This window comes from Amphiprion ocellaris, chromosome 12, assembly GCF_022539595.1.
Source record: "Amphiprion ocellaris isolate individual 3 ecotype Okinawa chromosome 12, ASM2253959v1, whole genome shotgun sequence".
In the NCBI taxonomy this organism is placed as follows: Eukaryota; Metazoa; Chordata; class Actinopteri; family Pomacentridae; genus Amphiprion; species Amphiprion ocellaris.
Window position 1 is genome coordinate 20,563,634 of NC_072777.1, and position 13,639 is coordinate 20,577,272.

General features: G+C 40.0%; 1 protein-coding gene across 1 annotated transcript in view; it reads left to right on the forward strand.

Annotated features, from left to right (window-relative positions):
- map3k5 (mitogen-activated protein kinase kinase kinase 5) overlaps positions 1 to 13,639 on the forward strand; it is a 91,622-nt gene that overhangs the window by 74,320 nt on the left and 3,663 nt on the right. Inside the window, exons 18-26 of the mRNA XM_023299704.3 lie at positions 565 to 670; positions 2,432 to 2,589; positions 7,703 to 7,880; positions 9,350 to 9,367; positions 9,914 to 10,091; positions 10,409 to 10,577; positions 11,265 to 11,450; positions 12,505 to 12,610; positions 13,345 to 13,588. Coding sequence (XP_023155472.2) covers positions 565 to 670; positions 2,432 to 2,589; positions 7,703 to 7,880; positions 9,350 to 9,367; positions 9,914 to 10,091; positions 10,409 to 10,577; positions 11,265 to 11,450; positions 12,505 to 12,610; positions 13,345 to 13,588 — 1,343 coding nt within the window. The remainder of the gene's footprint in view (positions 1 to 564; positions 671 to 2,431; positions 2,590 to 7,702; positions 7,881 to 9,349; positions 9,368 to 9,913; positions 10,092 to 10,408; positions 10,578 to 11,264; positions 11,451 to 12,504; positions 12,611 to 13,344; positions 13,589 to 13,639) is intronic.

The window sequence follows — 13,639 nt, forward strand, 5'->3', positions numbered from 1 at the left end:
TGCAGCCAGAACAAATTTTACAGTAAAATATCTCAATGACTGCAGAATTTCAGGTTTAAAGGCTCAACTTAAATCCTTCACTGCTTGTTTGTACTCTGAAAATGTATTTCCTGTGACTCTCTGTGCACAGTAAAATTGATTTTTTTTTTTTTTGTGCTTGCATTCAAAAAGCATCACAGCTGCTCACGGCATGTAGTGTTTTCTTGAAAGCCCATTGGTTACAGCAGTAATCCCTTTCTCTTAAGTAAGATACTCTCCCTGTTTTATCTCTGTTATGACCAGCCAGCACCGATAATATTCCCATCACAGACGCTCGTTAGGGTCAGCAGCCGCTTCCCCTTACGTCCACCCGATTTACCAACTTGGTCATATAAGCATCATTAGCAATGTTAATCACTTTGTTTTGGCTGGGAGCTCCTCCTCCCACGCATGATGTTGTAACATGCTGTTTGTCACTTTCAAGGATTTGCAAGCACCACACGTTATCTCAGTACCATCATGGTCTTGGAATTTCAGCAGCAGAATGGGTGTATCTGTTCTCACAGATGTCCTTTCAATCCACAGGGTGATAATGTCCTCATCAACACCTACAGTGGCGTCCTGAAGATATCAGATTTTGGCACATCTAAAAGGTTAGCTGGGATCAACCCGTGCACTGAGACTTTCACAGGTACGTTCTGACCCGCCGTCTAGATTATTTCCTGCTCCCTCCTGTTCATACAAACAGACACAAACAGGCTTAAGGTGTCTGTTGAATTCTAGCACTCACCCGAATAGACCTTTTGAGGCTAAACTTTGCTTAGTCATTGCTATAAATAAAACTGAACATCAAGGTAACCCCATACAGAATCTACTGTCTTTGGCTGTTACCATTTCAGAGCAGTAATCCAGCCTCAGCTTCGTGGCCAGTAAGTGTTAGCACTGACAGTAGCTGACTGTTGGTGTTCAGAGGCGTTGGGTTTGGCCTGAGTCTGCGGTCAGACCGGCCAGGTTTGTTGCCTTGTGATGTCAGCTCCACAGCCACCAATTGCAGTCCATTTTGACCTCTTGAATTAGTCCATCTGCCTGCTGATTGGAGCAGACAAGGACTTACCCTGAATGGTGGAGTCTTTCAGGAAACTGGGCTACTCCTTTTTATAGCCCCTGTCTGCTATAAATGTGTCCCTGCCTGTTTTTAGCTCAGCACACAAGCTTGTAAAAGTAGCAATAAGCAGCCAGCAGGTTATTATTAGAACAAAAGAGTCCTTTCAGTAGGGATCTAAAAAAAAAATTTCTTTCGACTGAGCAGTGATTAACTGACAACACTGAGGCTCTCTGCTGTTGCTCACACAAGGCCATAAGCCCTGTTAATGCTTTTCTAACCTGACTGGCCATTAGCAGGAATTGTGTCATCACCTTAAGGCTGAGGTAGCTTATAATTTTTCCTAAGGCAAGGTATTTTTGACATTCACATCAGTTTTTTTCACACATTGCTGACACTACTTTTACCTAATGTACACTATGGTACACTATGTAACACTTTGTACCTTGGTCTTTGAATTTTTATTCAGGTGCCCTTGCAGAAACTCAGATGCGGTGAATGTTGTCCTGGTTATTTTATGGCTTACTGCAATGCATTTGTCACCAGCAGGAAAGATCATCTGCGACACTGATTTCGTCATTAGTGTTATACATGAAACAGTAAGAAAGAATGCAAAACAAACATGCACCTATTTTGTCTATAACCGTAGACAGAGTTGACAGTGTATAAACTACATCTAATTAATATTAGTAAGAGTGTTCCATTGTTGCAAATGTCTGACAGTCACAGTCAATATTTTATTTATTTGTTTAGTTATTTCTTGATTCGGTTACTCAGTTTTCTAGTCAGCTGGGTTGATTGGTTTGGATTGGTTGGCCAGTTATGTTGGTTGGTTGGTTGGTTGGTTGGTTGGTTGGTTGGTTGGTTGGTCGGTTGGTTGGTTGGTCGGTTGGCCAGTTATGTTGGTTGGTTGGTTGGTTGGTTGGTTGGTTGGTTGGTTGGTTGGTTGGTTGGTTGGCCAGTTATGTTTGTTGGTTGGTTGGTTGGTTGGTTGGTTGGTTGGTTGGTTGGTTGGTTGGTTGGTTGGTTGGTTGGTTGGCCAGTTATGTTGGTTGGTTGGTTGGTTGATCAAGAAGAAAATACTATTTAAAATGTATCAAGAGTTAGTTGTGAAAACTACAAACATTCTAAGGTTGAAAGGATAAATATGAAGCTAAAGCTGGTTAGCTTAGCTTTGCATAAAGACAGGAAACAGGGGGAGACAGCCAGCTTTGGTGTGTTCAAAGGCTAGCTCACTAATGAACACATTTAGTTTTCTTTGTTTAAACCTAAGAATAAAAAAGACCATTTGTTGTTTTACAGGGGTTATGTGCCAGTATTTTTGATGTTTTTTTTTGTGGTGTTTTTCAGGTACATTGCAATACATGGCTCCTGAGATTATAGACAAGGGTCCTCGGGGATACGGCAAACCAGCAGACATCTGGTCCCTGGGCTGCACCATTATCGAGATGGCCACTGGTAAACCACCTTTCTATGAACTTGGAGAACCACAAGCTGCCATGTTCAAGGTGAGACACTTTCGCAGTAACTTACTCCAGTATGCCTCTATGTGAAAGCAGATTGCAGTGAGCTGATGAACAGCTGTTTTCATAGTGACATCTTCCAAATAGCAATGAACAGCTGCAGCTCTGCGATGTCGATGAAACTAAATCTGTCATCAGTTTATATGCTTGAGAGCTGATAATTACACCCTTGAGACAGATGACAAGATAAAGTATGAATAGTTAAGTATGTGTTATGTATCATATTATGTGTTGCGGCTATGTTTAATAGTTTACCATCACCTCCCTGTTGTAATCACATCGGATTTATGCATTTGCTCCAAAAGCCAGATTACCTTGTCTATCCTGTTCTACAAACCATCAGTAAAAAAATAAATGTTTAAGTTCTATTACAAGTTTGGAGACAGATTAAATGTTCCTTCACTACATAAGTAGAAAAAGTTAAACAGCTGTTATAAAGTTGGCTGACAATGATCCGGCAAAAACTTGGTATACTGTTAAAAGGAAAAAGTCTTCTTAAAGCTAGAAATCCATCCATCCAAAGACTGCAAAAGCATGCAGTACTCTCAACAACAAATAGTTTCTGGCCCTTTTTGCTGCAGTCAAATTTTTCCTCATTCTGTGCTCATTTTTCACTGCAATACAGCACATCTATGGAAACAGCACAACCACTGCTCGAAGTAGAGAGAACTCAGAAATGTCTTTTGTGCTATATAACACAGTTATATTGAAATAAATTATTAAAATATTTTCTTGCAATTTTTTTTTTTTTTTTACAAAAATTAAAAAACAGGACCTTGACTAGGTCTCTTTACATTTTTACACCCTCAACAAACTTGCCATCTTTTATACTACTCTGCACATTAACCCTAAAATGTTATTTTACCATGTTGAATATACATCGATCAGGCATAACATTATGACCACTGACAGGTGAAGTGAATAACAGTGATTATGTCTTCATCACGGCACCTGTTAATGGGTGCATCTATTAGGCAGCAAGCGAACATTTTGTCCTTGGAGTTTAAGTGTTAGAAGCAGGAAAAATGGGCAAGCGTAAGCGTTGAGCCAGTCTGATAAGGGCCAAATTGTGATGGCTAGATGACTCAGAGCATCTCCAAAACTGCAGTTCCTGCGGGGTGTTCCTGGTCTGCAGTGGTCAGTATCTATCAAAAGTGGTCCAAGGAAGGAGCAGTGGTGAACCAGCAACAAGGTCATGGGTGGCCAAGGCTCACTGATGAACGTGGAGAGCGAAGACTGGCCTGTGTGGTCCGATCCAACAGACCAGCTACTGTTGCTCAAATTGCTGAAAAAGTTAATGGTGGTTCTGATGGAAAAGTGTCAGAATACACAGTACATTACAGTTTGTTGCATATGGGGCTGCATAGACACAGACCGGTCAGGGTGCCCATTCTCATCCTTGTGCACCACCGAAAATGCTAACAATGGACACGTAAACATCAGAACTGGACCACGGAGCAATGGAAGAAGGTGTCCTGGTCTGATGAAGCATGTTTTCTTTTACATAACATAGATGGCCGGGTGTGTATCGTTGCTTACCTGGAGAAGACATGGCGTCAGGATGCACTATGGGAAGAAGGCAAGGTGGCAGAGCAATGTTCTGCTGGGAAACCTTGGGTCCTACCATCAATGTGGATGTTACTTTGACATGTACCACCTACCCAAACATTGTTGCAGACCATGTACACCTTTCATGGAAGCAGTATTCCCTGATGGCTGTGGTCTCTTTCAGCAGGATAATGCACCGTTCCACAAAGCAACAATGGTTCAGGAATGGTTTGAGGAGCACAACAATGAGGTTGAGGTGTTGACTTGGCTTCCAGATTCCCCAGATCTCAATCTAATCGAGCATCTGTGGGATGTGCTGGACAAACAAGTCCGATCCATGGAGGCCCCACCTTGCAACTTACAGGACTTGTAGGATCTGCTGCTAACATCTTGTTGCCAGATACCACAGCACACCTTCACAGGTCTAGTGGAGTCCATACCTTGATGGGTCAGGGCTGTTTTGGCAGAAAAACGGGGACCAACACAATATTAGGCAGTTATAAGGTTATGCCTGATCAGTCTATATTCCAAAAACTTATTTGCCGTTTTTGAGTCATACTGCATGAATTTTTTTTGGCTCAAATATGTTTTATTTTCCTGTCAGTCTCTGGTTGCCTCTTCTCTGTTATGTGGAAACACAGCCTGCAGTTTCCCTAAATAATCACTGAATTTTTGTCATGTGGCTGTTGGTTGCAGCTGAGTCAGTCTCAGCTGAGGAGCACAGAATTTTTCATTATTTTGCAGGATCTGGTTTATTTTTGTTGAATTTTGAAGTGAAAAATGCATAATGTAAAAGTGATTTCAATGGATTATCACTATTTTAAGCCTGTTTTGGCTATGTTTCCTGATGTAACCATGTATTAAACATGATTTATTCACAGACCTACAGATGGTTGAAAACCAGACAAATTTTTGTGTTCATAGTTTCTGACTCTGAATGCCTTTTATACCCTTCAAACCCCCCAGCAGGTTTCTAGGTTCCGAGCCATAAGTTTAGAATTGATCAAAGTTAAGCTATAAGTTAAAAAACACTGAAAATAGGTATTACTTAAAATTACTTTTAATATTTTTCAGTCACCCTATTTTTTTTTTCTTTTTCTTAAATTTTGTAGACCTCTACTAGCTATTCTGTTCATGCTTCACAAAAACCATTCCATTGAAAGTGTTTTTAACAAAGGAAATGTGGACATCATTTGTTGGTGAATGGAGACAGCTCAACTGTTGTCACTTAAAATAAAAATGTACCTTAAAAACAAGTGGTTGTTTGTTGGGAGAGATCCCACCAGAAACTGTTCTAGTGAAATAAGACTCTAATGAAGTTACATTTTATGTGATTTGAAAGGAGAGAGGCGAGACTGTAGATATATATGTCACTATTTGGAATAAAACAGTATCTTATGACACAGCAGGACTTATTCTAACGCCACATAATTTGTGTCAGGGATTTTTTTATAATCTGGTTAACTCTCTGACCTCTAAAACCCACTGGTAGGTTTGAAAGGTATGCTATCTTTCAAAAATCTGAAAAAAAAAATGTTTTAGAGCCAGAAATTGCAAAAATATGGAGACTCGTTGATTTTGCAACTTTTCATGGTCCTTGAACTAATCATGCGTGACTTCTGGCACTATTTGGAAACTTAACCAACTTTTCACTTAAAATCATGATATTTTACCCCAATGAGTTCATTTCTTTATTTCCAATTAAAAATTTTGCCAAAAAGAAACGAAATTCCTTAAAAACAATTTTGCACTCCTTTGCACTTCCAAGAAGCCATGACTGGCTCAGCTGTGACTGACAGTCATATGACAAAAATCCAAGAACTTTCTCAACTGACTCACTAGCTGTATTCACACAGAGCACAAAGTATGAAATACAATTTTAAATGGAAGTGGTTAAATGTCTATGACCATATAACGTGATACTAACATAGTAATACATTAATAATAATGCATTGTGTATATATATATATATATATATATATATACACACACACACACACACACGGCGCCGCCACCATTTTCCCTGTGTTAGGAACACCTCTGAGCACTTAAAAAATGTTGCACATGTTGACTCCAAGTTGTTTTAATTTTTTGTAAAAATTAATAACCTGAGAAATTCAACTTCACTTTTATTCCTTTTTATGATTTTATGGCATCATAACATAGTCATACTGTACAACAGACATTTTTGGATTCTCTTTACTTCTAACAACAGTTGTGCTGTTTCCATTGAGGTGCAGAACTTTATATTGCAGTGAAAAATATGACCACAGTTAGTGAAAATGTGCCTGGAGCAAAACACCCAGAGAGCACTTAGGGTCCAGAGGGTTAACATTATAGCTTCTCCTTTAGACCTCCATGATGGTACTAGACATGATTTAGCCTCTGTTTTGGTATTTAGCTCTTGTCAACCTTCAGGCAGACCCGTGGTTGTTTATGGAAACCTACTGTGTATGTAAACCACTAACTTATACAGAGCATTGTGCCAGGCTTCCTCCACCACTCTGAGCCTTTAAAATCTGCTCCATTTAGTTTATTTATTGCCCTTTGCACTACATCTTTTTTGAAGGGAATTTATTAGAAAGATGCCATTCAATTGTCTCCAATCTCCCTGTTTTATGAAAACAAAACCACCCATCAGCCATAATGCACCTGCATTATGTTAGCACCTGTGGCCTGTAACATGATCAAGCACAGTAGAAACTCCAGATAATAGGGTGTGCCTGCATGAACCTTTGTTTGACCACAAACAAACATGGGCAGCTCAGTAAGAGAAACCGGCAAAGGCTCCCTCAAATTTCCATGTGTATGTATCTTTGAAATCATTACCCGCTAAGTTTGCAAATGTAAAATGCTCCACACCAGTGAATCATTGCTGTTTAGCCACGTGTAGCCCATTTAGAACAATGAAGACATTTAAGGGATGTCTGGAAAGCATTATACAAACCTGTCAAACATGTGAATCATGGAATTTTCCATATGATGTAAATTACTTTAAGGGCTGTGAATCCAAACAAGCAGGCATATGTTACTGTAACTTATACCTTCTATTAGAAAAATTGTAATAAAGAAATGTACTTTTTGGACAGAGATCACAGAGTTTAGAGAACTGCAAGTACAAGCCTAGTCACCTTTATCTCTGAAAGGATCTCATGTTGTCTCTGTACTCTGAATAGCATTAAACCTTAAAGCAGTTCTCATATACTCTTCACTCATCCTTGTGGAATGTCTCAAGGGAGGGGCATCTCACTGCTAGTCTAAAGTCAACATTCCTCAACATCAACAATAGGAATTTCTAGTGTTCTTATTGCCAGAGTCTTGTGGTTGAACTACAGCCAGGCCTGAAGGACAGTGTCCTAGTCAGACCTCACTGTGTAAACAGGGGCTTTGCGCAGTTTATCAAATAATGTACCCAAAGAGAAGGACACCTCAGAGATGCTGTGTGGCCTCAGCTTTTTATCCTAACCGTTTGTGTGTATATATGTATATATATATATATATGTTTTAAATATCCACCTGACTGAAGTGTTTGTGTGTCATTTGTTCGCAGGTGGGTATGTTTAAGATCCATCCAGAGATCCCAGAGTCCATGTCGCTGGAAGCCAAAGCCTTCATTCTACGGTGCTTTGAGCCCGACCCAGACCGGCGTGCCACCGCCTTCGACCTGCTCACGGATGAGTTCCTCACCGTCACCAGCCGCAAGAAGAAGAGCAAGAGCAGCTTTACAGGTGGGTTCAGATCACAAGTTACATGCTGATGGCGTTTTTCCTGTTTTATTTCATCCCAGGTAGCCTACACAAAGTCATAGCTAATCTTGTAGCAAATGGTCTTCATAAGGCTCTAAAAACAAAACATAAACCCCCCGTTAAAATTTCTTGGTATCAAAGAAATGTTGAGCATAGTTAAATATCAGTAAACAAGTTAAGGGAATGGTTTATCACTTTGGGAAAGAATGCTTAGATTCTTTGTTCCTCAGTTAGATGAGAAGGTCAGTCACACTCTCATATTTGTAATGTAAATGTGAAACTAGTTAGCTTAGCTCAGTAGAAATTCTGGATATTGAGGAAAACTGCCGGTCTAGATCTGTCCAAAGGCAGCTGCCCACACCTCCATAGCTTCCAAAAATGAAAGTGGGAAACCTTCAGTTTCTGTATGCAACTGCACCCAATAAGCAAATAGTCCCAAATATAGCCCCATATAAAACAACATTTTGTGGTTTTATGCTTAAAGCAGACTGCATCATGAAGACATTTTAACCCTCTCAACCCCAAGCAGTTTCAGGGCATTTTATTTACATGTTTACTCATTGTGAGATGATTTTCTTTACTGCTGTATATATTTCTTCACCACTATGTCACAACCATGACTACAGGTATTATTTGTATTACAAAACTTGAAAAATCATCTTTCCAATGTGACTTTGCATACCATTGATATTGTTAATTTTATCAGATTGTAGTTATTTCTAGAGATGGCATGCCTGTCAAACTGACCAGCAGGTTGATGAGTTCAGAGTTGATGGTCAGTATGAAACAAAACCTTTTTCAATGTTTATGTGGGCTTGTGACGATTTCGAAACAATTCTAAAATTATGTGTTGCACATTCTGTAATAAGCTGAAACTACTGTACTCCTCACCACAACTGTGATGCTGTAAAGGACTTAGCTGTGACCAGCAGTCAGGTGACAAAATTTAAGAGTCTTTTTTGCTGAACTGGGATGAACTACAAGCTGTACTCAGAGGACAAAAGAAGAAAAATATCTGAAAAGTAAAACATCTAACAGTTTGTTCTATTTCTAATACATGCTGTAATTTTGGTGATTTCTTTAAATGATAGTATGCCTGCTGAGTTTCTTTGATCCTAAATGTTCACATGTAGTAGCTATTCTTGTAATTTTTTTTCATCATCTTTTCTTCATGCAGCTAGGTTTTTTCTTTCGTTTTTGTTAAATAAATTGTAACCACATCCCTCTTCACTGTCTGGATTTCAGAATAGTCTCACTTCTCGCTAGGTTTCCACCCAATAGCAGTGATGTAGTCATGTGCCCTGGCACAAGTTTTAAAGACCAGAAAAAGCTTAAAGGTTTGCACCTCCCTGCGTTCTTGGAAATGTTATTCTGCCAGTCTTAGATGCAAGTCACATTCTGCTTTGTTCTTGTTTAACTGCTGTTACATATTTTTTGTTTTCCTCCCGCAGCTCTGTCACCAGGGTCAGGTGAGTAATTTTTCTCTCTACATTTACTCCTTTTGCAGACTTATTTACCACTAGTGGGACTACTTTATGAACTGAATGTCATTTCCAGGAAATGTCTGCCTGCTTTGCTGAAGAGTATCTAAGCTAAAGTTTACATTTTTCTCCAACTTGTTGCTACCTACCTCGTACGACTTTGCCCTTTCCAAGAACTCCAAATAGACAGTACACAGCAAGACATCTTTTCAAAAGGTTAAATGTCTTTATAATCAGAAATATGACACAAAATTGTAATTTTCTGCAAGATGTATCAGATAGAGCTCCTCTCCCTAAACATAATAATGGAGTAACGGCATTTTTTGGCAGCAGAATCAAGATGGAAGTTTTATTTTCCTCCTTTCTGAAAAGGTAGCCAATATTTCATCAGCACTTTGGCTAAGTTCACTCTCTTGAAGTTTTAGCTCTCTTTGTTATGGAAGAGCAACTCATTTTCCTGACTGATAGAGAAAGCATCAGATTTTTTGTGTGTATATGGACAGCTGTAAGGTTCAGTTTTATCTTGCGTTTCAGAGTACCTCCGCAGTATCTCCCTGCCTGTGCCGGTGGTGGTGGAGGACACCAGCAGCAGCAGCGAGTACGGCTCCGTCTCCCCTGACAACGACCTCAACTCCAACCCCTTCATCTTCAAGCCCAGTGTCAAGTGCTACAGTGAGAGGGATGTCAAGGGGCCGAGGTCCCTCTTTCTCAGGTAGAACACCCGGAACATAAACATGGTGTCGTCATAGTGAATGCCACAGTGAACGTCACAGCTGCAGTTTATTTGAAAATGACTCTTCTTGCTTTGTCTTACAATCATAAGTACAATCATAAGGTTACATTCATAACCTTATGATTGTACTTTTGATTAATACTAAGCCAGTTGCCGTTCTGAAGGTCACATCTGTGGTTGAGTTTTTACCCTGACTGGTGTATTAACCCAGTATTCGCAGAACAAGAAACAACCAAACCTGACACACAGAGACTAACCGATCATTTCAATGCATATCCTAATTTTTTTCTACCCAGCATTCCAGTGGAGAATTTTGAGGACCACAGTGCCCCTCCATCTCCTGATGAGAAGGACTCGGGCTTCTTTATGCTTCGAAAGGACAGCGAGAGGCGAGCCACCCTGCACCACATCCTGACCGAGGATCAGGACAAGGTGGTGACCAACCTCATGGAGGCCCTCACACAGGTTGGTAATGGAAGAAGCCTTTTGGAGGGAAGGGATGGACAATGCCATTCCAGGATGAATGATGCTACTTTTACTAGTCATGAGTTTCTCGTTACAGATATCTACAGTTCATCTGCAGATATGTGCAACTGAATTATGACTAGTTGCAGTTCCAGTTGCAGCTATCCAGTTTAATTCTAAGTAGTCATAATTCTAGTTTAAGATATCTACGTAGTCCTTTTTAGATATCTTAAATTAGGCTCAAACTGGTCAGAATGACTGGAATTACAGCTAATCAAAATTATGTTGCACATATCTCAAACTGGAATTCTGCCTAGTCAGAATGTAATTATAGTTATGTTAAATTTGAGTGGTAATGGGGCAAAAGACGCTGCAGATATCTGTAGTTACATCAGAAGCTACAACAAGTCGAAGGCTGGTTGCTTTTCAAACACCCTATTGCACTGTATGACAAGCTATTTTACCACCATGTCAGTGCAGCCTGAGGTCAAAGTAATGGTAAGTTTCTAATGAATAGAGCTCTCACTCTCCACAAACTCCCTACTGATGAGCTCTTTCTATTTCAGTTTGTTTTACAGACATACCAAGATACCAAGATCAACAGCGTATATTTGCAATAATCTCCTACATCAAACAAACCTAAAACTCTATCTTCTTTCCCCGCTTTGTCTCATTCTCCTGTGTCAGGGCTCTGAGGAAATGAAGCTGAAACCTCAGCACATCTCCACCCTTGTAGTGAGTCTAGCTGACTTTGTTCGCATGGCAGACAGGAAAATTATCGCCACCACCCTGTCTCAACTCAAGTTGGAGCTGGACTTTGACAGCACCGCCATCAGTCAGCTGCAGGTTGTGCTGTTTGGCTTCCAGGACGCTGTAAGTGTTAACAGACACACCATCTAATATCGGAGAGCTAAGAAAGTTGCTGCAGAGAGGGTCAAAGAGTAATTCAATGCTGTAAATCTCAGCTGTATTTCATCTCACATCGCATCCCAGTGGGCTTATGAATTACTGATCAAAATCGAAATATGAAACCTGACAACCCACAGTACTTTTCATGTCTTTGCAACATATAGTTCAGTTTATAAGTAATTGTCATCGGCTTGCCTAAGGATCAAATTTTAAATTGCTAGAGAAACAGACTACTAATTGAACGATTTGTTTGTAACTACAATTGCCCGTACAAGCTGCTCATTTTCAGCTCTCATGCACCTGTAGCATGTGATTTTCTGTCTATTATGCATTCCTCATTTGGAGGTGCTTCTGGCCTCTGCATAATCCATGGGTTCTAAACACTTCAGTTTAACTGTTATCATTTTACAGGAGCTGCAGACAGCAGCTGGCTGCCTCTGATGGTTGTCGTTCTCCTTACACGCATCAGACAGATAACTGTGAAATACTTGTAACCTTTAAGTGAGGCGATAAAAGGGGAATCTGTCAGAAATAATTGCACATTTTGTAAAAAGGCTCATCTGCTCTCCCCCTCAAAATTGCCGTTATGCAGATGAAATGACTCTGGAGCAAGTGGTTGTTTTCATATTTGTAAGGGGTATTGCATAATCATGAGCCATATGAAGCTCTTACGCCTCCTGCTGGTCAATAGTGCAAACAGTTTGGACAGCATGAAATAGTGTATGATAGCTAATGCTATATCTACTGATAATGTTATAAAATATGAGCAAAAACAGTGGTGTTTTCCCTTTGGGGATATTTGCGTAATGTAATCCTAAGAGCTTCAACAACAAAAAAATGACTGGACTTCTCTTTTTGGTTTTGAAGAAATTTCACCTCTTCTTTCTTTGTTTCGCCTGGTTCTCTTCAACAACCAATAAGAAATGTCCAGTTGCTTAGTCCAGATGACCATGACCTGTATGACTGAGAATCTATGCAAACATTTTAGTTCAGAATATGAAAACCTTTGTAATTTAAGGTAAACAAAGTGCTGCGAAACCACAACATCAAGCCTCACTGGATGTTTGCTTTGGACAACATCATCCGCAAAGCTGTGCAGACTGCCATCACAATCCTGGTGCCAGGTAGTATCATTAGCATCCCCATATGCTGTTTTCTTTTTTTTTTCTTCGATTGGCTTCCTTCGAAAGTTTAGCATGCTGTTTTGCATTAAGGCCTGCAAAGCCATCAGTTGCATCATTAAGTTTTTATTCTGAGAAACTTCATTCCAATGAAGATGTTACAAAAAGTATACTCCTCAGAAGTTGCATTAAAGCTGGTCGCTGACACCCATAGTGATATTGTGACTGCAACTGAGTGTTTTCATTATTGACTGACTGAATTAATCTTTCAGTATTAATCAATCACTGAGCAGAAATTAAAAGAATTTGCAGAAAATGTTCATATTTGAAAATGTGGGACCTGAGACAGCTCCATAAATCATTTAAATGATTAGTGAAACCCTCTGAACCCCAAACAGGTCCTTTCTCTCCACTTCTGTGGAGAGAGAGAGCTCAAAAATGCCTGTTGTGCAGTTTAACACAGTTGCATTGCTATAAATCATAGCACAAATCAATAAAGTAGAACTTAAATCAGCAACAAAACTTGAATTTCTCTGATTATTAAATTTGCAAAAATGTAGAAATGTTGAAATTAACATGTACAATATTTTTATTATTTTATTATATTTTTAATGTTCAAGTATATTCATGCATACATGTGCGACATCTGATTCCATGATAAATATGTAATCACACAAACTGCACCACATCCATCCTGTTGATGTTTTCACTGAGTTCTGATCTTCTTGTCTGTTCAGAGCTGAGGCCTCACTTCAGTCTGGCCTCAGAAAGTGACCCGGCCGATCAGGACGACGTTGATGACGATGCTGAGCCAGACAGAAACTCCACCCACCAGAGCCGAGCGCCTCCCGTCGCTGCTCACGACGACACAGTGGCTACGTCGGGAGTCAGCACACTCAGTTCCACCGTCTCCCATGAATCCCATAATGCTCAGCGCTCTGTGAGCATGGAGCTGGGCAGGATGAAGCTGGAGACCAACAGGTAGACATCCGCTGTGGTCTTACACATCAGCAGCAGTGCAGGATCTCTTCA